The 24842-nt window shown below is 44.1% G+C and overlaps 2 protein-coding genes across 4 annotated transcripts; one reads left to right on the plus strand and one right to left on the minus strand.

Moving 5' to 3' along the window:
* Positions 1-6233: 6233 nt before the first annotated feature.
* Positions 6234-20781, plus strand: usp44 (ubiquitin specific peptidase 44). 3 transcript variants are annotated; one of them, XM_069139883.1, is made up of 6 exons: positions 6234-6295; positions 8320-10085; positions 11200-11398; positions 11760-11868; positions 11986-12227; positions 20687-20781. In XM_069139883.1, the coding sequence occupies exons 2-6, from the start codon at positions 8532-8534 to the stop codon at positions 20689-20691; spliced, it is 2109 nt and encodes a 702-aa protein (XP_068995984.1). In that variant the 5' UTR covers positions 6234-6295; positions 8320-8531; the 3' UTR covers positions 20692-20781. The 3 variants fall into 3 exon arrangements, with proteins under 3 accessions (XP_068995984.1, XP_068995982.1, XP_068995983.1); XM_069139881.1 differs by lacking the exon at positions 20687-20781 and adding an exon at positions 13003-14815; XM_069139882.1 differs by lacking the exon at positions 20687-20781 and adding an exon at positions 13003-14815 and having other exon boundaries at positions 6267-7127.
* On the minus strand, positions 15158-22586 carry LOC138192476 (methionine aminopeptidase 2-like). The gene is made up of 11 exons (XM_069139884.1): positions 22408-22586; positions 20794-20883; positions 20616-20678; positions 20422-20524; positions 19440-19601; positions 19131-19312; positions 18764-18858; positions 18551-18647; positions 17040-17143; positions 16719-16834; positions 15158-16222 (listed from the first exon to the last, which is right to left on the minus strand). The coding sequence occupies exons 1-11, from the start codon at positions 22562-22564 to the stop codon at positions 15970-15972; spliced, it is 1422 nt and encodes a 473-aa protein (XP_068995985.1). The 5' UTR covers positions 22565-22586; the 3' UTR covers positions 15158-15969.
* Positions 22587-24842: the final 2256 nt, after the last annotated feature.

Raw genomic sequence — 24842 nt, forward strand, 5'->3', positions numbered from 1 at the left:
CAAAAGAATTCGCCAAGTAGGTGATTCATTGAGGAAAGAAAACAGCAGGTGGCGCTAATTCTCAGCTCCAGTAATATTAAAGCGTTGCAGAAAAAGAAGCTGCAACAAGGTAATGAAAATTATTTTTTTTAAAAAAGCACCGGTCAAACCTCAACCGACCTGACATTTTCAATTTGCCGCCAAATCTGTATGTTTCTCAGGTGGAACCAAAACCTTCTTTGACATTTAATGGTGTGTTCATGCAGCTGGGGAATCCGGAAAATTCCCATTGTGGTTGCGTCGCACTTCCCGAGTGGCCGCTGCCAGAAAACGTGACAATCAACCTTGCCATCATTTCCACCTGTAAAGCGACGTCAAACCACCGACCTCTGAAAAACCCCACACCATACTGGGATATTCCCAGTTCGACAGGCACTTCCAGTTCGCTCATGAACGCACCAGAAGTGACCTGCAGGTGGACAGAAACCCAGTTTACGAGTCGTTACCCCCGTTTCTCCCAAAACAGATTTCCTCCTTAAACTTTTCACATGGTTTCATTTAAATAACTCGAGGCCCAATAATTCCCCCCCCCCCCAAAAAAAAATCCAAGATTAGAGAAGAGTTTAACAATTAAAACACCATTAATCATCTCACGACATCTTCGCTTTTTTCTTTTTCGTTTGGAAACCGCTTCTTTAAACGACCAAACTGTGTGTGAAGCGGTTAAAAACCAAACCCGGAGCATTTTCTACACTGTTGTATCGGTACTTTCACATCAGTAAGAGTAACTGAGTACTTCTTCAGTCGCCGCAGACCTTCGGATTAGACGGTGAAAGTGGTGTTTGTGGGAACCGGCCTTGAAGCGTAGACCCAACAGGAAGCCGCAAACACATGCACTGCTGCAGCTGAACCGCAGACCTCCTCTCTCTCTCTCTCTCTTGCACACTCGCTCGCCCATTGTTCCAGGATTGACTGGCCATTCTCAGCCTGTGATGGAGATGTCCTGCAGGGGGAGGAGGGGAGTGGAGGGGAGGTGCGGGAGGGGAGGGGGGGCTGCATGGTGTGGGAAACTGCTTGATGAATGAGTATTTGGCATGCTCGCACTAGATGCATAGTTTTTGCTCCAGTATAGTTTGTGTGTGTGTGTGTGTGTGTGTGTGTGTGTGTGTGTGTGTGTGTGTGTTATTGTAGTAACAGCAAATGCATGCATGTGTGTGTGCGCCTGTATGAACACAATGCCTCACTTGTGCTGCTATAGAATGGAGTTATGGCCTTTGTCCTGTCAGCATTCTTGTGTTGCTGTTGGCCCCAGAGTGCATGGCAGCTCCCGCAGGCTTGGGGACAATACCCCCCCCCCCTCCTCCACCTCCTCTTTCCCCCCTCCCATCACCACCACCACCACCACCACCCCCACCTTCCCTTCCTCTCACTGGGAGTCACAATGCCCCTCTGCGGCCAGCACCCATCACCCTGAGACAGAGGCTGCTGAGAGAGCGGCCCGCTACAGGTGTCACACGGCGACCGGCACCCGGAGGTCCGCGGATCACGCAGAACTGGATCGGGCTTGTTGTCACTACCAGCGTTTATTTACCTAACAGGGTTGGACCATTAAAACTTCATATCTTTGGACTTGCGTAAATGCACAAATTGGTTGCTAGGGAAACATCTGCCCAATCAAGGGGCAAAGGGCTGTGTAAACAGGAAATTGCTGAACAGTTTTAGAGGCACAAAATTATTTCTGCATATGTGGAGGAACATGTGTTTCAGAGTAAGTAGTATTATGCAGTTTATAATGATATGATATGTCACTTTACTGCTTTTATAAATTTGTGTTATATCTGGGGATTGTGGTTTAAAATCTTCCAGATTTTCCTTAATATAAAACAGATCTTTTAATCTTCTCTTTAAACAGGCCACATATCAGCAAGATAAAAACTGTACGGTGGAACCGCTTTTAATCTGCCGATGAGTTTAAACTCTCCAACAGCTGCTGCAAGTGTTTCTCGAGGAGGTCAGGAGGAGAAAACTAGAAGCAGAAAATATGTAAAGATTGGATTTCCTCTCAGGCATACGGTCAGAGAACGTGTGTGCTGGATAAGTGAGTCATGTGATCAGTATTATCACATCAGCTGTGATTCACTTACAGAGGAAATGAGAAGATTGAGGCATCGGAAACCAAACTGAAACTCTTTCACTGAAGCCGTTCAACCTGGAAACATCCAGCACTGTCCTCAGAAACCGTCCATGCTGCTTGGGTTTTACTTAATTGCACACACACACACTGCATTCAGACATCAGGAATGTTTCTCGACATGAGGAGCAAGCCAGAACAGGGAGGCCGATGTTGACATAGCAGAGCGATCGAGACGCTACTGCTGATTATTTTACAGCCGCGCAAACAAGAACCTGATGTCATCGAGTCATTATGAATGAACCTGCACATCAACGTGACAACAGACAGACAGTTTGGGAGCAACAACAAGCCGGGACACCCCATAAAAAATAAAAACACACAAGATAACACATCGGGAGCTGTCAGGTGGCCAACGTTATGTACCGAGCGGAGCGGGCAGAGCCGGCAGTCTGAAGGGAGCAGAAATTACAGGAGATGCGTTTTGTTTACGGGCTGTGAAAAGCGTTTCAACCCTCTGGCTTCACCGGCACCTGTGTTTTTCAGCCGCCACAAAACCAACACCGTATCCAGCTGCGTTAACACCACCATGAAACCACCGGAATGGCTTCCTTTCACTGAAATTATGAAGCAGCCTTCAGAGAGAGAGAGAAAAAAAAAAAAAACAGGTTGCAAAGCTGCATGTTTCTATGTGTGTGTGTGTGTGTGTGTGTCTTTATTTCTGTCTTTATGAGGTCCAGGCTTTAGCGAGAACTGAATATTGGAAAGATTTGGTGCAAGAGTCTCCTTCTTTTGCTGCATTTATATGAGCAGAGTCCACTGATAATGAATCACTTGTGCTGTTTTTAAGAGTTTTTCTAAATAAAACCCAACTGTAGATGCTAAAAAACATTCTTCCAACATCAGTGTTGAGAAGAAACAACTAAAACTTCCTGAACTCGTTGTAAGAGTGGAGAAAAGTGCAGGGTTTTTTTTATGCAAATTTGTGCTACTTTCTATTTAATATGTTGGGTAACATTGGTTTTTATGCAGCTTGTGATAATTGGAGCAATAAAATGAAATGGAAGTTCAGTTCATTACACTCAAAACTCAACGCAAAAGCTTCCTTCAGTTCATATTAGTGAAACTTTTACTATTTAATGTAACTTACAGTAATAAAAGCACTGTCCAGAATCATGTCCTGGGACCAGCATCTGTACTTTTCTTCTTCTTATGTGACTATATGGTTGTAAAAATCAAAAGGGCTCTGATTGAGAACTTGTCAGTCACATCTGGTAACATCATTGGCCACTGGGAGGGAAACAGCTGGCTTTTGAAGACACTCGGTAGACACATAACAACATTATTATCACATATGAGTCACATTTCTGGCCACCTGATGAATCTGAGCACAACATTCATGGTCATCGGCTCTCTGCTTCAATCTCCTGGGAAAAATATCTGGCTGTCAACCTGTGAGAGCTTCAACTATCTTCACCAGCTGGTTGCTCACTTTATCGGTATGTTGTGCTGGGCAGGTAGTGTACAGCGTTTTTGTTTTTTTTATCAGTCTGTTTGCCTGAAAACACGGGGTTCATGAGAACATACCGTGCCACAGTGAAAACACCGTAGAACCAAAACAGTGCGCTGAAAGAAAAGAAAACGGAGCAGCAGGTTGATCGATGTGAGCCACTGATTTATTTAATGCTGAAGTAAAAAAAAAACAACAACAAAAAAAAACGCGAGGTCCTCAGAAGTAACAGACAAACATGTGTGTTTATAAGAAGGAGAGAGAGCAGATGAAAAGAGGACGGGGAGGGAGGGGAGAAAGGGGGAGGGTGGTCGTTAGCATGTGCGGACATGAAGGCGGTGAAGGCCCCGGGGACATGGAGGGAGAAAAACATTAGAGATGATTCACAGGCATCGCATGGCACATCAACACATACCTCTTTCTCTAAGTCACTCACAAACGCCCCTTAATCTCTCTCGCACAAACCTCTCCGTCCACCGACACACACACACACACACACACACACACACACACACACAGTCAACACACTCTCGGCCCCGTTCAGACGGGGTTTGACGAGGCTTGTATGGATCAGTTCCCCACTAATCAGTACATGAGAGGGATTCTTCACATGCAGTCAGGGTGCGTGTGTTGAGATTAAAAGTTTTCCTTCAGGCTAAATTTCCTGAATGAAACTCTACTCCTGCCTTTAAGCTCTCGTGGAGACGCCTGATGAAAAACCACTGTAATATTTATACAGGAGATTCACAAAGTGTTACGATAAACACACTTTATAAACGTTGCGATAAGCCTGTAAAGCCACAAACATTAAAACTTGATATTGACAACATTGAGGAAGTTGAGACTTGAATCCGTGCAGCAGACGGTGTATGCAGACACTTTAATGTTGTTTTCTTCTAAAAAAAACAAAACACACTGATAGGATCTACATACACTGATAGGATCTACATACACTGAGTGCCACCATGCAGCCCCCCATTCACCAGCATGAAGTGCTGCACCTGCATCCCACACCGGCACACAACGTTTCTGAAAGTACAAACTCATGGACAACGTGGGCAAAGCATAACACACACACACACACACACAAACACACACACACACACACACACACTCACACTCACACACACTCACTCGTGATCCATGAAAGTGGTGGAGAAGAGAGGGGGGGGGGGGGGCTTAGAGTATAAGAAAAAACAGGCCTGATTACATTACTTGAGATAGACAGCTACAGATGGAGGCAGAAAAAAAGGGCAACTGCTTCTAAAATATTCCATAAAACAGACACAGTGAAATGATGCATATTAATGCAATACTGAATTTTGTTTTTAAAGTTTTTTTTTTACAGTACCAGAAGGCACAAAACACCAAGTTAAACGTAAAAAAAAAAAAAAACAAGGCTCCACTCACTTGGGTCAAGCTTTCGGTCACTTGACATTTTGCCCCGATGGAGGTTCAGTGAACAAAAGCTGGGCTTTATCATGTGATGTCTCCCGCAGATGAAAGTGTGCAGACGCTGCTTTTGTACAGTTTTTTTTTTTTTTGGTGCATTTTTGCATGCCGGTTTGGTCTAATGATGAGAAAAAAATTTGCAAAAACTTAAGGAAAAGTTGCAATGCCAGACTGAAAAAAAAAATCCTGCATTAATAAGTGTGTTTAAATCTTTCAACCCTGGAAGTCCCTGAACCGACACCAGACCGTATCCGTCATCAAAACACAGTGACTTGGCTTGACGTCAAATCATTTGTTGGCTCAATATGGATTTAAATAGATAAACTGTTATGCAACTTTAAAAAAAAAAGAAAAAAAAAGTGTGATTAAACTGGATTGGTTTGGCAGGAGTGTTTGTGATGATGGTTACCGGGACAGTAAATTAGTGTGAATGGTGCAACACTCCCCTCTAGTGTTATAAAATCACAACACTTCTATTTTAGCAGTGTTAAGCAGTGATTTAACTAATAACATTGGCTGCTTAGTTGTGGATTCAAATTGTTAATACTGGGGTTTTCCCTACAATTATAACACCTGAGTGTTTTTCACTATAAATAATAAAATAAATAAAAAATAAAAAAATAATCACGATGTATGAGTGCAGGATGAGAATGAGAAATAATTTTACCTGCAGGGAGACTTCACAAACTACCCAGCAGTATATGAAGTAATTCAAATTCAGTTTCTGACATTAAACTGCATTAATACACACATTATTATAATCTACAGTATTCTGAACTGGATCATTCAGTACAATTAGTATTTATGTTACTGCCAGCGACCAAAGTATTTGTACTCTGATCTGAGTACTTCCTCCAAAACTTACTGTACAGATGCAAAACCGCTGAAGTACCAAAACGCAGTGACTGTCAGCAAAACTAAACGCACGTGACACAATAAATTTAAATACAATTTAAAAAAAATAAATAAAAAAAAAAATAAAATAAAATAAAAACATCTAACAAGTCTGACAGTCAACGAGCTAAAAACGGAATCTAGTAATATAAGATACTCAGCAGCAGCAGCAGCTACCGCCACCACATCACAACAACAACAATAACAACAACAACAACAACAACGTCACGAATCGAGGACGCGCTCGAGCCGACACCACGCGACAGGCACTGACAAGATGGCGATCACTTTAGAAACGGAGGAGTTACTGCCCTGAAGGAGAGGCTCCGGTAGGCTGCTTTCTGTTGTCGGTTTGTTGGTTTTTTTTTACCGGGAGTCTTTCACGATGCGTCGGTTAACCGTGTCGCCGACGATTGCGTTTGTCGCGGTTGAACCCGCATCCCGCGGGTCGCCCGTGGAGCCGAGCCCGACCGCCGGGAGCTCGACTCCTTTCCCCCCCCCCCCCCTCTACCACCACCACCACCACCTCCTCCACCTCCACCTCCTCCACCACCTCCTCCCTCCTCCTCCTCCCCCCCCAGGCTAACCGCACGAAGTTCGGATTATCGCTCGTTAGCCCTGGCTGGCTAATGCTAACTAGCGTGCTAGGCTAACGTTAGCAGCGAGGGCAGTTCACTTTTTAATCTCTGGGATAAATACAATTAAAAATAAAATAAAACTAAATTAAATTAAAAAAAAAAAAAAACCCGGTGGCGTTTACGGGGGCGCGGATTGCTTCGTGTATTCTCCATCTGTTTCGGTCGGTTTATCGCGCGGTGTTTTTCTGATGTTTATAATTTGTTTTTGTATGAATTCAGTGTTTAAACGCTCGGTACCGTCAGCTGTGTGCAAGACGACTACTTTTTTATTTTTTATTTATTTATGTTCTTTTAAAGTTTGGTGGAGGACAAACAAACCACCGGCGGCGTGTGTTCGTGCAGGTTTTGTGTGCCAAAGCGCGCTAAGTCGCTCATAAAAAAAAAAACCAACAACTTGTGACGTTATAAACTCTTGAAACTCGTTATTAGACGTTTTTTTTTTTTGTCCTTTTCTGCACATGTAAGTCGACGGCGTTGTGTTTTTAAAGCTCTTGACAGCAAAGTGCCACGTTTATTCTTGCAGGTTTGTTTTCTTATCACGACACCACCCGATGGTTTAACTATGAAATGGGATTTTAAAAATATATATATTTTTTTTATGCTGTTTAAATCTTAACAGGACATTTTCCAGCAGAGAAAATTAAGGAGTTGCAAAAGAACTGTGATCATGGGACAAAACAAAACAAATTACCACCAAGATTGTGGGGGAAAATAAATTTGACTTCTGTCTCCAACACAAATTTAAAAAAAATTTGTTCTCTAATATCAGGTTTTTAATTCTTATTTTAACGAGGTACATACAAGACTTTGTCTCCTACTTTCTCTCGCACATAAAAGATGCTTTTCTAATTGCACACTTTGCTTTTTTTTTTAATTCGGGATAAATAAAGCGGAAATACGGTGTAATAACTTAACATTTCTGAAGTTAGAAACTTCTCTTGCCAACCTATCTCCTCCGTATCGTTGTCTCTCCAACACTTTCTGTTGCCTCGGGTATTTCCAAGCAAGGTTTTTTTTTTTTTTAAGTCTCATTCATTTCCGCCCGCAAAGGTACTCCTGTAACCCAGACAAAAGGCGTGGAGCGCTTTGCAAACTCAAGACCCTCTTTTGTTGGATAATCTTGCTTCTTTGACCTCGGTGGGGGTGGTGGGGTGGGGTGGGGTGGGGTGGGGTGGGGTTGATAGGGCTCAACGATCCCCACTTTCTCAGCGGAGGTACACCGACCCTGAGGGATGTTGAAAAGAAGCCGGACGGGGTTGAGGGGGGAAACTGATCGGTAACAGCGGTCCGCAGCCTCGAAAAGTTTTGATAGAGGAAAATAACGTTTACGGCCCACGTTTTGAAGTCGCTCGTGTTAATGTCGCTGCGCCGAATGTTATTAACGGGTTTGTTGCGTCCCGACGTTTTCACGTTCGGGTTGAACGGCCCACGTAAACACCTCCCGCTCCTGCAGCCCCCTCGGTTACACTCCCGTTTATTAACCAGTTATTTTTACTGCGTTGCTGTTGGGAAATGATAAAGTCTGCCTCTGCCACCTGGCGGCTTGCTTCTGTTTACTGTAGCTTACAGCCTCATAAAAGAGAGTCACTGGAGGTTGGACGTCGTGGCTTTGAGATACTCACTTTCGTTCTGGTTTTGAATTGACGCCTTCGAGCTTAATTTTCCTTCCCTTCACCCCGACTGACCTGACCTGTTCTCTCCCTCTCCCCGTCCAGGCAAACACCACCATGCACCTGGGAGGGTCCCATTTCTCAGCTCGCCGTGGTTACCATGGTGATATGAAAGCCAGTGTGAAACGTTGACGCGCGCGCGCACGCACACACACACACACACACACACACCGCAGACCCGCACGCACACAGACTGTCGGTTATTGACTGACACGGCCGGCCAGCCAGCTCGGCGGGCGGGCGGGCGGGCGGCTGCGATGGACCGGTGTAAGCACGTGGGGCGGCTGCGGCTCGCCCCGGACCACTCCATCCTCAACCCGCAGAAGTGGCACTGCGTCGACTGCAACACCACCGAGTCGATATGGGCCTGCCTCGGCTGCGCTCACGTGGCGTGCGGGCGCTACATCGAGGAGCACGCGCTGCAGCACTTCCAGCAGCAGCACCACCCGCTGGCGATGGAGGTCAACGAACTCTACGTGTTTTGTTACTTGTGCGACGACTACGTGCTGAACGACAACGCCACCGGAGACCTCAAGCTGCTTCGCAGCACGCTCAGCGCCATCCAGAGCCAGCGCTACGAGGTCACCACCCGCAGCGGGCGCACCCTCCGCTCCGCGAGCGCCGCGCCGGACGCCCTCATGCCGTCAGGCGCCCGCGAGCTGCAGCTGAGGGACGAGGACCGAATGTTCACCGCCCTCTGGCACCGGCGACGGGCGCTCATGGGACGCATCTTCCGCTTTTGGTTCGGCCTGACCGACTGCGGGAAGAAGAGAGAGGCGGAGGAGCGGAAGCGGGAGGAGGAGGAGGAGCAGAAGCGGGAGGCCAGGGAGAGGAGGCGGGCTCTGAAGAGGCGGCTACAGCAGGAGCTGGAGAACGCTCCTCTCCGGAAGAGTTGCCGCTTGCGTCTGAAAAGCCAGAGACTTGCGGATGCGGCGATCACAACATCGACCTTTCGCGGGGAACGCAACAAGACAACGACTTCCATGGCCTCGTCCGTCATCCTCAGGCCGCGGACTCGAAGCCCTGCCACTACGACCCCCAAGAAAGCCGGACAAACAAAAAAGGTCCCGCTAACGCTCAGACTCCGGAGCCATTCATGCATAACCAAATTGAAGCCTAAAACTCCCTCCATGACCCCTCGCGCCGCCCAAACCCCTGTCCGCCGCAAGCAGAGTACCAAACAGGGCGGCTCGCCCTTCAAACGACGTCCCACGGTCACCCCCGGAGTGACGGGCCTGAGGAATTTAGGAAACACCTGTTATATGAACTCCATCCTGCAGGTGCTGAGTCACCTGCTCGTTTTCAGGGAGTGCTTCCTGCGTCTGGATCTGACCCAGGCGCTGGAGCTGCTGGCGTCCGCCGTCCACGGCCAGCTGGCAGGGAAGAGCGTCTCGCAGTTCCCCCTGACCCCGAGGAAGGGGCTCCAGGCGAGCTCGGGCTCCGGGGTGGGGCTGAGCGGCGGGGCCTCGCGGGGCCGCAGCATGGAGCTGATACAACCCAAAGAGCCCAGCTCCAAGCACATCTCCCTCTGCCACGAGCTGCACACCTTGTTCCAGGTCATGTGGTCCGGCAAGTGGGCGCTGGTATCGCCTTTTGCCATGCTGCACTCCGTGTGGCAGCTGATCCCGGCGTTCAGGGGCTACGCCCAGCAGGACGCGCAGGAGTTCCTGTGCGAGCTGCTGGACAAAGTCCAGCACGAGCTGGAGAGCACCGGCAAGCACACGACCACGGCGGGAGTCCCACAGAAACGGCTCATCAAGCAGGTGCTCAGTGTGGTCAACACCATCTTTCACGGACAGCTCCTCAGCCAGGTATGAGACACACACACACACACACACACACACACACACACACACACACACCTGTAATCACCGTTACTTAACAACCACTGAGTCACTCATTCATAATTCACGTTAAATTGTTCTCGATGGATTTATTTATTTCTTTAAACTGCTAAGTGGCGGCTAAGCTTCAAAAGGACATGAATCATTAAATGTTGAATAAACTCTAAATTTGAGCTGGTTTTTATGCTTCTGGTTATGTTTTTTTTTATTTTATATGTAAATTATTGTTAAATCTACCGCTTTCTGGTCTTTATTGGGTAAAAAGGTTCATATATATACATTTGATGTCAATCAATTTACACCTGTGCTCTTTGAGTTGCAAATTGCAGTTTTTAACACATTCACTGTATTTGCTTGACAACATCACGAGTAGAATAATATTAAAAACGCCTTTTTAGCGGGAAAATTACGACTACAGCTGCATCAAGTAGACATTTTGTTGATTAGTTGATCAAGAGTGAATTAATTTTGATCGTTTTTTGGTCCTGTATGATTGCAAACTGAACATTTTAAGGTTTTGGACTGTCGGTCGATTAAATGACAAAATAAACTCCCTCACTCTGGTCAACATTTAAAAAAAAAAAAAAAAATGTCCAGGCTGCCTGTACGTTCGTCCGTCTGTGACGTTTGCGAATCAGCTGTTGAAGATGATAATATTCCGACTTGTAGTCACGATGCTGAACAGCTGGAGCTTCTACCGGAGTCCAGCATCGCTTTTGAGTAATAGATGGACGGAGGACGGAGGGAGAGAGTCGGCTTCAGGACAAGTGATCGAGTGTCTACTCGTGGAGGGCTTGAACACACACAGCGACACCTGCTCCCGCTGAATAGATGGTTGTGTGTCCGCGCTGGTTTTTCGGGCATCTTTTGGCTCGGTGGCTATTTCACCCCAACGGCTGACTCAGACCTTCGCCGACACCTGAAGTGTGTCAAGTTAATTTAAGGCCCTGAAAATCTATTTCAAGACCGTGTGAAACCACGACGGGAACAGGGCGCTTTGAAGATTTAATTTCCACGTCGGCGCAAGTTACAAGACGACGGTTCCTCTTCAACTACGCTCACGTGTTTATATCTTCCTCAGGTGACGTGTCTGGCCTGCGACCATCGCTCCAACACGGTGGAGCCCTTCTGGGATCTGTCGCTGGAGTTCCCCGAGCGGTATCACAGTAACAGCAGGGAGTCCGCCGCTCAGGCTTCGTGCCACCTGACGGAAATGCTGGCCAAGTTCACGGAGACCGAAGCGCTGGAGGGAAACATCTACGCCTGCGACCAGTGTAACGGTGAGTTGAGTCCTCAGAGACTTGGCGTTGATTTTAAGACATTAACGCCGGGTATTAATATGAATCTCAAATAAAGACTCCTTCTGCTCCCTTCTCACAACGTAAAAAAAAAAAAGAAAAGTATTCCTCAAGTGTTATAATAATAATAATCTCTCTGCCTCCTCTGTGACCAAGATCTCTGATTTTATTTTAATTTAAGAGATCTTTTCGATCACAGACGATAACTATCAAAATCATGATAAAATAATAAAATATCTGATAATATCCACGCTTGAATTTTGCTGTCACTAAATTACACATTTTTTAGTTGATCAGATTGGGAAAAAAAAACCAACTCTTTCCTCTCTCGTCGTGTTTGCAGGTGCCCGACGGCGGACGTCCTCCAAGTCCGTCATCCTGACCGAAGCACAGAAACAGCTGATGGTGCACAAACTGCCTCAGGTCCTCCGGCTTCACCTCAAACGCTTCAGGTAGGATTTTTTTTTTTTTTTTATACCGGAGTCCATTTGGTATGGATCGCTCGTCGTGACCGACGGGGCCGATTGGCTGAACTGTCCCTCGCCGTCTGACTTGTGATTGGTCCTCAGGTGGTCTGGGCGGAACCACCGGGAGAAGATCGGCGTCCACGTCAGCTTCGACCAGCTTCTGAACATGGAGCCCTACTGCTGCCGAGAGCCGTCGCCCAAAGGGGTGCCCTGCTCCACTCCCAGCAGCCCCGGCTCGCCACGCCCAAAGCACTTCCTCTACGACCTCTCGGCTGTGGTGATGCATCATGGGAAGGGTTTCGGCTCTGGCCACTACACCGCCTACTGCTACAACACAGAGGGAGGTGAGTAAAGAGGCTCGTGTTGTTGCCGGCGAGTTGCTGAGTTTGATTTAAGGGAACAGTCCTCCAGGTTTTTCCCATAAAGTCCACTCGGCTCGTAAAAACAGCTACGTGACGTCTTCTGCGGCTCTTCTGGGATCTTATGGAAAGCGTAATTTCCCGGACTGACGACTATTTTCATCGTCCGTTTGTCTGTCAGTTACGTTCCCGAAAAATCCATAACACAACTTCCTCAAACCCGAAGGCTTCAAATGTCCTGTTTTGTCTCACCAACAGTCCAAAACTCAAATATTCAGTTTGCTGTTACGGAAGAAACCAGAAAATAATCACATTCAAAAAGCTGAAACCAAAGAATTTCGAAATCTTTTATACAGATGATAAAAAAAAAAAAAAATCAAAAAAAAATCTTGGTTGTTAATTATTGCTGCTTTAAAAATGCTACAATACTGAGATATATATAAAAAAAAAAAGTAGTAATTTATGTGATGAGTTTTCGCACGACGTGATATTCTAAATAGTTAAAAGAAAAAGGAATTTTTCAACACAGAAAATCTGCAGTTTTGTTTGGTTACTTCGAGCTTCATCTCCAGGTAACAACCACGAGCATCGTTTTTAGTGCTTTTCCAGTCGTTCAGTCCAAGTATGCGGCGATCTGGCAGCTGACTCTAAATTCGGGTAAACAAAATCGTGTTTGTCCGACCGTTTTATCAGTCCGACTGATTTGTCCCAACAGCTGCATCGCATGTAACGCGTCTCTTCCTGTGCTCGTCTCCTGCAGGCTTCTGGGTTCACTGTAATGACTCTAAGCTGAATGTGTGTTCGGTGGAGGAGGTGTGCCGAGCTCAGGCCTACATCCTCTTCTACACACAGCGAGTAACTCAGGACAAAGACCGGCCACTATAGGACCACAGCTCCCCCCCCCCTTCCTCCTCCTCCTCCTCTGCTGCAGCCTGACCACTCAGCGAGACGATATCAGCACAGCCCCACCTGTCCATCTTTCTCTTTCTTTGGGCATTTTTAAATCCTGGAGGACGGGATCTTTTTTTTTTTTTTCCAAGTACATTTTTCTAAACGAGTAAAGGAAGAAAAAAAAAAAAAATGAGAGAAATCCAGTTCTGCTTGATAAGATTTTTTTTGTACATGGTGTTTATATGTAGGTATTTTCTAAAAAACAAAAAAGAAAGAAATGGTGAATTTTTTTTTAATTTTTTTTTCTGTGATTTATGTACAGTTGTATTTTATTAAGAGAGTTATTAGCCAAGATGTGTCTCAGTAGCAGCCAGCAGACTCTGGCCCGGGCACGACTACATAAACATATAAGTGTCCTCCACAGGCGTGTTCAACATGTCGCCCGCCCGCCCGCGTGCGGCGGCTCGTCGATTGTAAAATGCTGTTTGTTCGTTTTTTTTTTTTTGTTTGTTTTAAAATCAGCTGAATATGTTTCTCAGTCACTTTAGATAGTCAACGCAGAACTGGATGTAGGCTCATACAACGTCATTCACTCGGTAGAAACGGCCTCCCTGTGTTCTAGACGGGTAACACAAAAAAAAAAAGGTTTCCGATAAGACGCCAACAACACAACTACGCTCTTCGGCCCTCTTCTCCTGCCAGAAATGCACTAATTTCTCCAGAAAGGTAGTCGGCATTGTTTTTACTCACTTGTTTTAAAACAAATATCTGTACACAGGAAATGCTGGAAGTTTTATTTTTTATTTTTCCACTCTGAAGCACTTCAGGTTCTGAAATAGACCTCAAGCCAAAGCCTTGGGGGGGAAGAAAGTGTTTGGGGAAAAAAAAACCTGAGCATTTCCAAATTTTTTCATCCTCCTCTTTTTTTTTTATTGCGGGAGGAAGAAGAAGAAAAAAAAAAAAAGGGATAATTTTCAGCTCGATGCTGCCATCTATCTGCCCCAGAATGTAACTGTCCTCAGACCCATCCCCGAACCACACAGAAACTACTGTACTAGAAAAAGTGGCCTTTTGTCGACAAAAAAAAAGCAGATCTATTTTTTTATAGTTCATATCAATTCAGCAGAATAAAACCTGCACAGCTGCAATCCCACCGCAGACCAGCATTTAGATTTTGAATGTATTTTTTTATACAATCGTTCTCAGAGGTTTTACAGACGAAGGCCACTGACTGTTAAAAAAAAAAAAAAAAAAAAAAAAAAGTTTTTTATACAACCACTTGTTCTGATTGTTTCAACACCACCAGCAGTTACGACGGTTTGTGTGTTCATGCTGTATTTTGTTATCCAACCGTCTGTCTGGTAAAACCCAGATTTAACAGGATTCCTGCAGTCAATACAGATTGTGATATTTATCTCCATACTGGAGAAAAATTTACAAAAAACAACTTCGTATCAATCATGCTCCCTCTGATTTATACCTCTGGGGGGGGGGGGAATCAAAGCACACTTTCCTTCGCTGTCGGAGGTTGTGACGAGTTATTTGTTGGCATTTTGGTTACTACTCCATGGATGTGTGCGTGTAAATTTATGGAAGTTATACTATGCAAATTGTTACCTCAATTGTTTTTCTAGAAAAAATTACCTCAATAAATGAGACTATTTTTTCATTTTTCTATGAAAGATGCCTGTCTTGGATGCTCTTTTTTATTTTATTTTTTACAGGGAGGAATAAATTCTGTTTATATTATTTAGAAGCTGTTTCACGGGACTCCCTGTAATTCAGATAACTAAAAACTTCCCAAATAATAATGTAGGTAAAGCAAAATTTCTCAATTGTTTGTTGTATTAACTGTAAAACAAAATAGTGAAACACGTACGTAAATATATTTTAAGAATCCCAAGTTCACATTTTATACCATTAAACTATAAAAAAAAGACAAAATTATCAAAATACACATAAGCTACTTCTAGTAAAAGGAAACATAAAAATGTGTATTTTTAAAGACATCAGAATAGACCGTCTGCAATGAGCAAAATTATTTTAATCATCTTTTTTTTTTTTTTTCTTACAAAAAACATTTCCAGGGAGTTCAAAATGAAGCATTTTAACTGGGAAATATGGCAGCAGCCATTTCAAAGATATTTTACAAATATCAAAGAAAGGGTGACCGGAGGGCCGAGAGTGCAGAGTTCCCTCCTGTAGCGACAGAAGCCAAACATACAGCTGCAGGCGGCGTTTTCTACCCCGACACCTCGGGCTTTCGATGTAACGAGTTGTCTGTGTGCAGAGATTTGCGGCCGTGCGTCGGCCCGACCGCTTCTTAAAGCCGGCAGTCGACTTTGTGCCTGATTTAAAATTGAGCACTGGAGGCTCAGAGTGGAGCCAGACAAACTTTTTGAAAATGAAAGGGAGGTAATAAAAGAGGATTCCCGCGCTCGCCTTCGGTATGAATACTGACTAAACTCAACGGCAGCTTAAATACGGTTTGTTTTTGTAAAAACTGTTTAACAGTTTTCATATTCTGCAAAATGAAGTGACGTAAACTACACAGCTTCCACCGACAGAAACGTGTTGGCTTGTTTTTGACTTTTTCCTTAGCTGTGATTTGATGATTTAAAAACTCAGAAAAGCCGCTCCTCCTTCCTTGAAAGCTGGGTGGTGCATTGTGGGTAGAACACAGTAGCATTTGGCATCATTCATTGCTGAGACAACCACTTCCTGTTTTTAAGAAACTCTTTTCTGCTGGGGGTGGGGTGGGGGGGTCTGGAGGTGCTGTGTGGTGGGGGAAGAGGGGGTGTGCCTGGTGGTGTTTTTACGGGTGGTGTGAGGGGTCTCAGTAGTCGTCTCCCCGGCTCACCACCTCCTTGCAGGTGGGCCTGAGCAGGATGGTGTGCTCGAACTGAGCGGTGTAGCAGCCCTTGGTGTCGCAGAGCGGAGGGTAGGGGTCCACGATGCCCAGGTCGCACAGGTTCTTCAGGGCCATCAGGTACTTGCTCTCGCCCAGGCGGTCCAGCCAGCGCCGGCAGAACGCCAATGTGCCGAAGTTCTCGTTGATCACGTTCAGCAGGTGCTTCGCTCTGGGCAGCCTGGAGGAGGAGGAGGAGGAGGAAGAGGAGGAAGAGCCAAACATCAGGAAACACTCCCAGAACACGGCTTAAATATTCACAGTAACACAACTCGGCTACATCGTCAGCTTCACTGCCAATTAATAAAGAGATTGACCTTTATTTTACCATCGTTTTGGGTTAAGCTGCTCCACTTAAACATGAATAAAATAGCGAATCTATTATTTCTCAGATCAAACCCTTCAATTATCTTGTTTTATGTGCACAAGTTAAAAACCCAAATATAACCAATTTTAAATGACACAAAACAAGAAAAACCGTCACATTTGAGAGATTAAAAATCAACCCGTTATTAGAATTATTGCCGATTGATATTCTGTTAATCCGCGGTTGGGTTTCAGCACGATAACGCAGACCTGAGATTAAAGGAGATTTAACTGGACAGACACGGGTATTAAACGGTAAAAATCCACCGGTGTGACTGAAACGGTGCGCGGACGTGCAGAGCAGCTCTCACCTGATGGGCACGTGGCCGATGTCGAAGTTTTTCATGTAGTGAGAGCACTCCATGTCGTCGTGGACGACGCCTTTACCCGTGCTGCCGAACGTCTCGATGGCGTAAACCTCGCCCTCCTGAAATGGTGAAAACACGCCGTCAGTCGCCGTGACGATGAAGGCAGCAAACGGCCGCATAAGTATAATTTGAGTTGTTTACTGTCTGTCTTGAGAGCTTCGGGGTCCTTGAGCACATTCTGGCAGCGATCCAGTGACGATCTGTGACTTTTTTTTTTTTTTGCTAAAATTATTCCCGTCAAGTATCCGTCGTACTGTTACTCACCTCCATCCTCGTCGCCTCTCCTCCTTTAACGATGGGCACAGTCTTCCCGGCGTGTATCCTGTACTGACCGATCGAATGACCGTTCAGGTTTCGGATCGGCTTCACTGGAAACAGAAGAAACGAGTCGCCCGATAAATCGTTTCAGAAAATGAACAGCTTGTATTTATGCGTTATATACACATATATAGAAGCGCACGTAGATTTCATTTAGCTTAAAAAGTAAATCAAGGGGGCTTCATTTCTATCGTTTCTACAGATTAAACAACGGGCTACACTAACAACCAATACTTTATTAATCGTCTATTTAATGCATGAACTGCAGTGGAGGGCTAACAGAAGCATCTTCTAACGCCTGACACACATCTCACATCTCTTCAGTCTTTTATGGCTGTATATGAAATAAGTGACCCTACCTGATCTACATGATGGAAATCAGCTGCTTCAGGTCTCCACAAATTATCAGTCCAGGAAGTCTCACAAGTAATTCCTGCCGGCGCTAAAAACGTGCTCGTCCGAGAGCATCGCCGATACAGTCGGACGTACGGGAGGCAGAGAGGTGCGCTTGTTTTATAATTTGTGCAGCAAGCGAAAACACACCTGTACCTCCAACTCTACAGCAGACAGACAGCTACACGGCACATCTGTCTGTGATATCAGTAATATGTTATTTTTAATATAATGTTTAAACTTGTGGTAAAGTAACATTTTGGAAACTCAGATTACAATTTGGATTTTTTTTTATTTTTAAATCCACCGCTAAAAATAATCAATATTTTAACAACCTGGTAATTTTTTTGTTGTACCCTGAAATGAGACGCGTCACGATATGAACTCTGGATTTCTGATAAGATGCTTTTCTGTTGTCTTAAAATCACAGGAATCCACCTGTGTAAGTGATACAAAATAAATAAAGTTTTTATAATACACAAAATTTGTGTGAAAAAACACTTTTCTAAAAGTTTAGATGCAGAGCAGCATAAATTAATCTATCTGTAAATTTCTCAATTAAAGTCACATTTGGGAGCTGAATTTACCGCATGAGAGAAAGTATTCATGTCCCTTCCATATTTCAGAGTATTTCTGCGACAACAATATGACAAAATACTGAAAAATTAAATGGCAGTTCTTAAGTTTGTAAACAACAACAACAACAACAGGAACTCGGCGTAAAACCATGATTGTTGCTGCGGTGCTTGAAGCACTCGGTGCGTCATTTTGCTGGAATATTAACATAATCACAACGTGAATAAATTTTTTTTTTTTTTTTTTTTTTTTTTTATCATATTAAAAATTATAACAATAATAATAATGAGAGATACGACACACACGCGCACTATGAACTGGAATGTTCTCCAAAGCTTTTCTTTGTAAAAACATGGCACGAGCGCCCTCAGGACGCCGCGTGATGTCATTTTAAAGCGACCCGTTAGCCTGCGGAGGTTCTGAGAGCCTTTAGGGACCGTCTCGGCCGGTACCGATCCGGTTCGTTACACGCGTGAGTGTGAACGTACCTTGGTACGTTTTGCCATCGAGTTCGACCTCGTAGGACTCCATCACCTCCTGAATCGCCTCTCCGACGTCACACAGACGCACGTCAATGCCTGCGTTCTGCAACAGGACAAACAGGAAGACGTCAGCTCGGCACGGGCCTGACGAGGGAAGTGTGTGTGTGTGTGTGTGTGTGTGTGTGTGTGTGTGTGTGTGTGTGTGTTTTGCAGTCGTACTTTGATTCCAGTATTGGTGGCGTCTCTCACGGCCTCCAGCAGCTTGTCATACTTTGGGTTAAACGTGACAGTGAAGGCACAGTCAATGATTCGCCCTGCGGACACACACCCGGAGAGGAGAGACACGACTTCAGCATCTACTCATCGATTGATGATGTTTTCTTTAAGATGATTTTTTTTTTTTTTTTGGTCAAAACGAGAGCAGATAAAACGCTGGTTCTAATCACAACCGAAGCGGATCTGTTGACGTTTGACAGCAGCGCATTTAAATCACTCCCAACGAGCCACTACAGATCCAGAGTGGACCTCGAATGCATCGTTTTCCGACCTCGGCACGCAAACGCGGCGGTCGATTTTCACGCCGTACCGTTGATGTGCGTGCCGAAGTCGATCTTGCAGACGTCGTCGTACTGCAGCACGGTGGCGTCTCCGGCGTTGGGAGTGTAGTGGGCAGCGCAGTGGTTGAGGGAGCAGCCGGTGGGGAAGGCCAGGCCCGAGTTCAGCCCGTTCTCCTTTATCAGCTTACGAGAGCAGTCCTCCAACCGCTCGCTGGGGGAGATAACACAATCTCTTCAGAAGGAGCACAGCACCTCCCTGTTACTCATTCTCTGGTCGGTGCGGTTTCAAACAGACACTTCTACAGACAGGACCACGAGAGCGACGAACGCGGCCTCACCAGATTTCGATCATGGTCATGCCGGGTTTGAGGAAGCTGCGGACGTGCTGGCGGACCTGTCTGTGGGCCTCGGCCGCCTGTCTGAAGTCGCTCCACACCTCCTCGTTGGCTTTGTCCATCACCCGCTTCTCCTCGCTGGTCGTGCGCCACGCGGCACTGCGACTGGGAGACAAACAGCAGCAGTCGTGTTGTTATTTATTACGGGGCCTCGGGGCGAGTTGAATTAGGAGGAAGGATTGCAGACGTGTTCCAGTCTGTGTGGCAAAACTAAACATGTTCAAGCTGCACGATGTGCCCGGTTTAACGACGACTCTTCTGAGTCATCATCTGGCCGCCGTCACCAGACCGGCGTCAACGAGTTCGTTGCCTCGTTCAGTGTTGGAACACGTGAAATATTTGAAGCCATTTTCACAATGTTTGCAGCTAAAATTTTGACACTTTTCAAATCAGAATACACAAAGTCCTTTACAGGAAGACAACATTTTTGCATTTATAACTAAATAGTTATATTAATGGTCTAAAATGACGTGAAAATATATAGATTTTAATCCAATAACTGCTACCACAGCACATAATGGGAAAACCCAGGCTTTATAAATGAGGTTGTAATTATTATTTTTATTCGACAGCATGCCGTTTGCTAGACAAGCGCAAGTAAGTAAAACTAAAAAGATATTTTCATGATTCGGTTGGAACAAAATCTCCAGTTTTAAGTGTACTATTATACATATTTTAGGTGTGTGAATAAACATAAACTATGAGCTGTAACTGGAGTGCAGACAGGGATTTTATAGCTCTTTGCAGTCTGTTAATAAACACATTAAATAAAGAAAAATGAGAAAGGAGTAAAAGAAAGCAGAATTAAGTGTAAAATCTACAAAATAAAGTCATAAATATGACCTCTATAGGTGTTAAATTAGGAACAACAGCAGCAAACTCCCTAAATCCTAGTGAAGACGACTGTGTTGGGGTCTCTGCTTACCCGTCCTGAGAGGCGGGGTATTCACACTGCTGTCCGATGGGGAACACGCCGGTCGGGTATAAATCACAGATCGGCACAGACGGGGGATCAGTCTGAGATTTGGCTGAAGAAACGACAGGATAAATTTAAAAAAAAAAAAGTCAAACTACATCCGGATCGTCCTGCTCCTCCACCTCTCACTTCACGCAACTTACGTCCTTTCTTCTTCTTTTTCTTCTTCTTCTTCTTCCCCACCGCGTTTTCTCCGTCGTCTCCATCTGTGCAGGGTGAAGAGAGAGAGAGAGAAAAAAAACCCAAAAAAACAAAAACGTGCCGTTACACCGCGTTCACGAGAGCGGGGGAAACCGTTGAGGTGGAGACGACGACGCTCACCTTCATCGCCGTCCTCCTCTTTCTCTTTGTCCTCTATCGCCTGCTTCTCCAGCTGTTTGGTGACGTCGGCCACGCCGTCCACCTCCGTCACTGCGATCAACAACAACAACAACAGCAGGTATTGGTAAACAGTCAGCGGAACGAGCTGGAATTTAAAACACGACTCAAAATCAATCAATTGGTAGAAACTGATTTTCTGTCAATAAACTATTAAGTGATAAATTGACTAATCATCGCAGCTTCAGTTGCACTCAATAAAATATGGGACAAGTTGCATGAAGATGAGCCACAAACAAAACTTATCGGTTCAATTAAAATCTTTTCAGTCAAATTCTTTCTTAATTTCGTGATTTTTTTTTTGTTTTGTTTAAAAATCAGAACAGATTACTATTTTAATATAATACATAATTCAGTCCAGTACACCACAGTGATCTCAATAATACATGTAAAGTAAAATGATAACAATTATGACAATGCCAAGAAAACTGTACATGCTTTATATTAATATCAGCGCTGTTGTTTTTAAGGTGTTCCTAATAAAGTGTGCTGCACTCTTTACAAACTGTCTTTTAAATGTCCTGTAGGCGTTGAACATGCGACGTTCAGCAAGATGATTTTCACGTTGCAGGTATTTTTTGTTTTTGAAGGAGTTTGTATTTTTACGTGCCTGAAATCCTTATTTGGGTCTTTTTGCCTTACATAATAACTCTTGGCAATGGGAGAATTACGAAACAGGAAAACTTGGCTGAGGCTCAGCTGCAGTCGAGAGAGGAAAACAGCTGCTGCGAGGAGCAGTTTGATCACAGGATCGCCGCGTTTTCTCCTCAAATCAGCGGTGATCGACTTCCACCGGCAGCCGTGTGACATGTCACTGTTCCCGGACGAAGCTGCGGCCGAAGCCCGGCGTGTTTCATTGAGGCCTGACGGGCGCCACAGCTCCACAGTCCACACCGCTCTCAGTCCGCATGGCTAATGAGAGGCAGTGGCAAGTTGCACCCGTTCAACTGTGCGGCTTCCGGGGAGACTTTCAAAATAAAGCTCACATCGAATCCCCATCTCTGGCACAGTCTTTCAAAACAAATGCAAATTAAGACTGCGAGGATAAGTCATATCTACCAAAATCCTTGGCTTGTACTGCCAAACATTATATTGTGAACAAATTATTTAACACTTGTATCGACACCGTTAAATTGCCCATAGAAAGAGAGTAAAATGTTTTGTTTATTCCAAAACATGAAATATTACACCGTGTAGCCATTTATTTTACTAAGTAATAAAATAAAAGCACAATATCCACTGATTTGAATATATTGTTTATGCTATTTTTAAGTAAATGAAAGTGACAAAATGTTGTGCAAAGAACCGTACAATTATCCTTATTTCATTTACAGGGCTAATAAATTAACGTTTGCCGACTTGTGAATGTATTTATCAGTTTGGTGGGCAAAAAAAAAAAATTAAAAAAAATATATCAGCTGGATGCTCTTATTTTGAAGGCCACATCTCGTTATTTCCGGCCATGACTAAGCTAATTCTTGCGAACTTGATGCGGCTCCAATAAGTAACATTAGCATCGTTAGCTTGTTAGCACGAAAGTGTCCGGGACAGCCTCACCCGTCGCTGCAGCCTTGTTCTTCTTCTTCTTTTTCTTCTTCTTTTTCGCCGTCTCCTCCACCGGGTCGGCCTCTTCCCTGTCCTCCGTCTCCCCGTTCAGCTCCCGGTCCTGGACTGGCTTCTGGTCCACGACCTGCTCCGCAACCACGTCCGCCATGATCGGAGGCGCTGCTGGAAAAGGCAGCGCGAAGGATTGTGGGAGTGCTGAGTTTCTGCTGCTGCCTTCAAAGACACTCTGTATTTTTTTTAGTTATAACCGAGTTATAAAATGTGCGTCAAAGTAAAGCACAAAGTATGCCGAAAAAAATAAAAGGTCTCAAAGCTGTATTTTGTACATTTGTGTCTCTACAAGACAAAGCGGCAGGATTTTATATTTTGCAATAAATAAACTGAAATAAAAATAAAATTTCCAAACATCTGACTTTTACGGGAGCACTTGAAGGCATCACGAAGTAAAACATGCTGAATCAGCTGAAGTGGAGCTTCAGCAGTGAGCAAGGGATCCTAAAGAGGAAATATCCCTCAATTAAACACAATCAAAGGGACGATGAATAAAGAAGAAAATATGAAATTGGAACATAAACTCGGGTACATAAAAATAAACTGATTAAAGGTGAGGTCTGTTTACAAATAAAAATAATTTGTGTGGTTATTTTTAACCTAATTTCTACACATAAATATAAAAAACATTTGAAGTGAATCTTTTTTGGTTGCTGTCACATTTTTACTCGATTAAAAAAATCTAAAAAATAAAAAATAAATTATTGTCACGTGCTCAAACGGCAGTGACAGAATTTACCACGAGGTGGCAAAACACTACAGTAAACGACCTAATCACATACTGTCAATAGTAAAGTTATGGGCTGCTTTATAATCTTTGAGGATTAATCCTTGGTCGCCACCTAAAACTTGGTTTCCTTCTTAAATGTAAATAAAAAAATAAAAAAAAATAAAACACACACGAAGGGGCCTTTAGATAAAAAAAATACTCTGCGAGAAGTTCAATTCATGTTCAGACAAATCTTTTAAAATCATTAAAGGTGAAACAATGTGCAATAAAATGTCCTGTGGCTGATATATTATTATATATTAGAATATTATATTGCTAATACTGATGCATTAATCTGTAAACAGCATTTACATTTTTCAGTTGCTCGAGCTGAAGCCAGTTTTTACTGTTTTATAGAGAGCTTGTTTGCTGCTTTAACGAGGTGTTGATTATATAATTGTTGTGTATTTTCTCAGTGAAATCTAAATCGGTAAAGTAGCTGAGTAGAAGAATAAAGTGGGATTAAATGTCCTGAGTTACACAGCCGGGTTTGTCTGTGAGGAACTTTAAAAGGGACGCAGCAGCTGTCGTCGGTCAGACAAAAGCAACAAAAAAAAAAAAAAAAAAAAATCCCACAAAACCTATCAAATAACCGAGCGAACCTGTTGGTCCACCCTGCTGCGAAACACGAGTCGAACATCCAACGCTTCCAGGATGGTGTTTTATTTCACACTGGAAAAATGCAGGAGGGGTCAGGACAAGGCAGACAAGGGGGGAGGAGGAGGAGGAAGAGGAGGAAGGGGGGGGGAATACAACAGGGCTGTCAAGACTCTTCAAAATGAAATACCGAGTTATACATCTTTTTTTTCTTTTCTTCTCTTTTTTTTTTATTAGCATACCTGTACAGGTATTAAAATTCAACCTTTTTCCGCTGAGTGTGCGCCTATAAACACAGACGGACGCCGAGAGCATTGGGATTGCGTTTTCAATGAGTTCTTCTTAGATGCAATAGTGTGTCGTACTCCCAACACGGAGGAAGGATTGTGAATCGTACGTTCAAAGCCGTGTCTTCTCAACCTCCTTTTTTTGTGTCCCGTCAAGACGGCTCGGAGATGGATCGCAGAAAGAAAGAAAAAAGAAAAAGAAAAGAGGGGGGGGGGGGGGGGGAGACCGGACAAAAATAAAGCGGCGATAGTAAAAATAGAGTTTCGCTTCCTCTTCCTGCAGAGCTCCCTCTCACATGAATCTGTCGACCCTCTGATTTACAGCGTGCGTTCAGGCGGAAACATTTCACCACCGGACTGTTTGTGTTTATCACAACAACAACAAAAAAAACCTGTTTGAAAACTTCAAACTGAAGTATATTTACACCGCAGTAGTTCTTCTACACATTGCCCGTATCTCACTTAGCCTTTTATTTGCTTATTTATATTATTTTTTAATTACACTGGGGAACACAATGTTTTTACTTTTATTGACCCACAAACTAAAACAGGACCTTATTCACATTTTTTTTTACACTGAATTTGAATGTTTTTAAGTTGTTCTAGGAGACACAGTCTGAAAGTGTAAGAGTATTTATTTCTTATTAATAAATAAGGCTGTTGTGAATTATTAATTAAGGCTGTTGTGGCCCCTTAAAATACATACAAAACTCATTTCTAAA

Source organism: Embiotoca jacksoni, unplaced genomic scaffold, assembly GCF_022577435.1.
Source record: "Embiotoca jacksoni isolate LCO1_2020_lvr unplaced genomic scaffold, fEmbJac1.0.p SCAF_86, whole genome shotgun sequence".
Lineage (NCBI taxonomy): Eukaryota > Metazoa > Chordata > Actinopteri > Embiotocidae > Embiotoca > Embiotoca jacksoni.

What these genes read in the sequence shown, in the direction of transcription:
- LOC138192476 (XM_069139884.1), bottom strand. Translation starts at nt 22,564, where the DNA reads ATGGCGGACGTGGTTGCGGAGCAGGTCGTGGACCAGAAGCCAGTCCAG. An exon ending in ATGACCATGATCGAAATCTG is followed by an intron (nt 19,313 to 19,439) that starts GTGAGGCCGCGT and finishes TATCTCCCCCAG; the next exon opens with CGAGCGGTTGGAGGACTGCT. An exon ending in CTTCGGCACGCACATCAACG is followed by an intron (nt 18,859 to 19,130) that starts GTACGGCGTGAA and finishes GTGTGTCCGCAG; the next exon opens with GGCGAATCATTGACTGTGCC.
- usp44 (XM_069139881.1), top strand. Translation starts at nt 8,532, where the DNA reads ATGGACCGGTGTAAGCACGTGGGGCGGCTGCGGCTCGCCCCGGACCAC. An exon ending in CGCCTGCGACCAGTGTAACG is followed by an intron (nt 11,399 to 11,759) that starts GTGAGTTGAGTC and finishes TCGTGTTTGCAG; the next exon opens with GTGCCCGACGGCGGACGTCC. An exon ending in CTTCACCTCAAACGCTTCAG is followed by an intron (nt 11,869 to 11,985) that starts GTAGGATTTTTT and finishes ATTGGTCCTCAG; the next exon opens with GTGGTCTGGGCGGAACCACC.